This window comes from Sinocyclocheilus grahami, unplaced genomic scaffold, assembly GCF_001515645.1.
Source record: "Sinocyclocheilus grahami isolate Dianchi unplaced genomic scaffold, SAMN03320097.WGS_v1.1 scaffold4873.1, whole genome shotgun sequence".
In the NCBI taxonomy this organism is placed as follows: domain Eukaryota; kingdom Metazoa; phylum Chordata; class Actinopteri; order Cypriniformes; family Cyprinidae; genus Sinocyclocheilus; species Sinocyclocheilus grahami.
In genome coordinates, this window is record NW_015509718.1 from 8,528 (window position 1) to 9,523 (window position 996).

The 996-nt window shown below is 43.1% G+C and overlaps 1 protein-coding gene across 1 annotated transcript; it reads left to right on the top strand.

The window, feature by feature from the left end:
• Positions 1–34: 34 nt before the first annotated feature.
• On the top strand, positions 35–514 carry LOC107577010 (major facilitator superfamily domain-containing protein 7-like). The gene is made up of 3 exons (XM_016263128.1): positions 35–184; positions 280–356; positions 471–514. Exons 1-3 carry the CDS (start codon positions 49–51, stop codon positions 480–482), a joined length of 225 nt encoding a protein of 74 aa, XP_016118614.1. The 5' UTR covers positions 35–48; the 3' UTR covers positions 483–514.
• Positions 515–996: the final 482 nt, after the last annotated feature.

A 996-nucleotide genomic window follows, 5' to 3' on the forward strand; every position in this document is an offset into this window, starting at 1 on the left:
GCTATCCTGCTTGTCATTGGCATGATAAACTGCATCCCAGAGTGGGCCATGTTCCCTATGGTCATGGGGGGCCAGACGCTCTGCGCCTTTGCCCAGCCTTTGGTCATCTTTGCCCCCACCAAGCTGGCAGATCTCTGGTTCCCTGAACACCAGAGGGCCACGGCTAACATGATGGCTTCCATGGGTAACCTTTTTTACAGCTCATATCTTATATGGTATTTCAATGCCTTTAGCCTAACTTACTGTAGAATGGTAATATTCTTCTCTTTTGTTTTCCAGCAAATACTGTTGGGCTGCTCTTAGCGAATATCTTCTCTCCGATGATAATTAGTTACACCAGTACTCTTTTCATGCTGGTAAGAACTTGGTGACAGAAGCATTGTATTTCTTGTATGATGCACATCCCTATAGTCCCGCTTTCTCTCTGTCTGACTTGTAACTGTTGATATATGCTATACCTGCCATCGTAGCCTGTTTCCTAGCAACAGTGGGGATCCGTGAACGTGTCCCCCCGACACCCCCCTCTGCCAGCATGGTGACCTCCTGCTCTGAACCTTTTCTACAGGGGGTGAAACTGGTACTACACCATTTTAAACAAACTGACATGACAACTTATTGCATGAGTGCATTTTTCGAGAATTTATGAAATATAGCATCTGACTACAAGTGGCTCTTGTCGTTTTGTACTGCTGTCTGAGATTCACTGCATTTTGTCGCTCTTTTATTTACAGCTACTGACAAAGCATACATGGTCCTGCTGGTGTGTTTTGGTTCAGGAATAGGGGTATTCACTTGCTTTTCCACCTTGCTGGAGCAGATACTTTGTGTTAAGGGCTACTCAAATGTAAGAACCCAAAAAGAATTTACCCACATTTACCTCAAACCATAAAACCAACCTGTGCCATAATATGTTAAATAACTAGCTCAACTCGAAAAACAAAGTTTGCTAACTTTAAATGATGGATTGGCAAAGCCTTGACTTATACATTTAAAAAA

What these genes read in the sequence shown, in the direction of transcription:
- LOC107577010 (XM_016263128.1), top strand. Translation starts at nt 49, where the DNA reads ATGTTCCCTATGGTCATGGGGGGCCAGACGCTCTGCGCCTTTGCCCAG. An exon ending in TAACATGATGGCTTCCATGG is followed by an intron (nt 185 to 279) that starts GTAACCTTTTTT and finishes TTTGTTTTCCAG; the next exon opens with CAAATACTGTTGGGCTGCTC.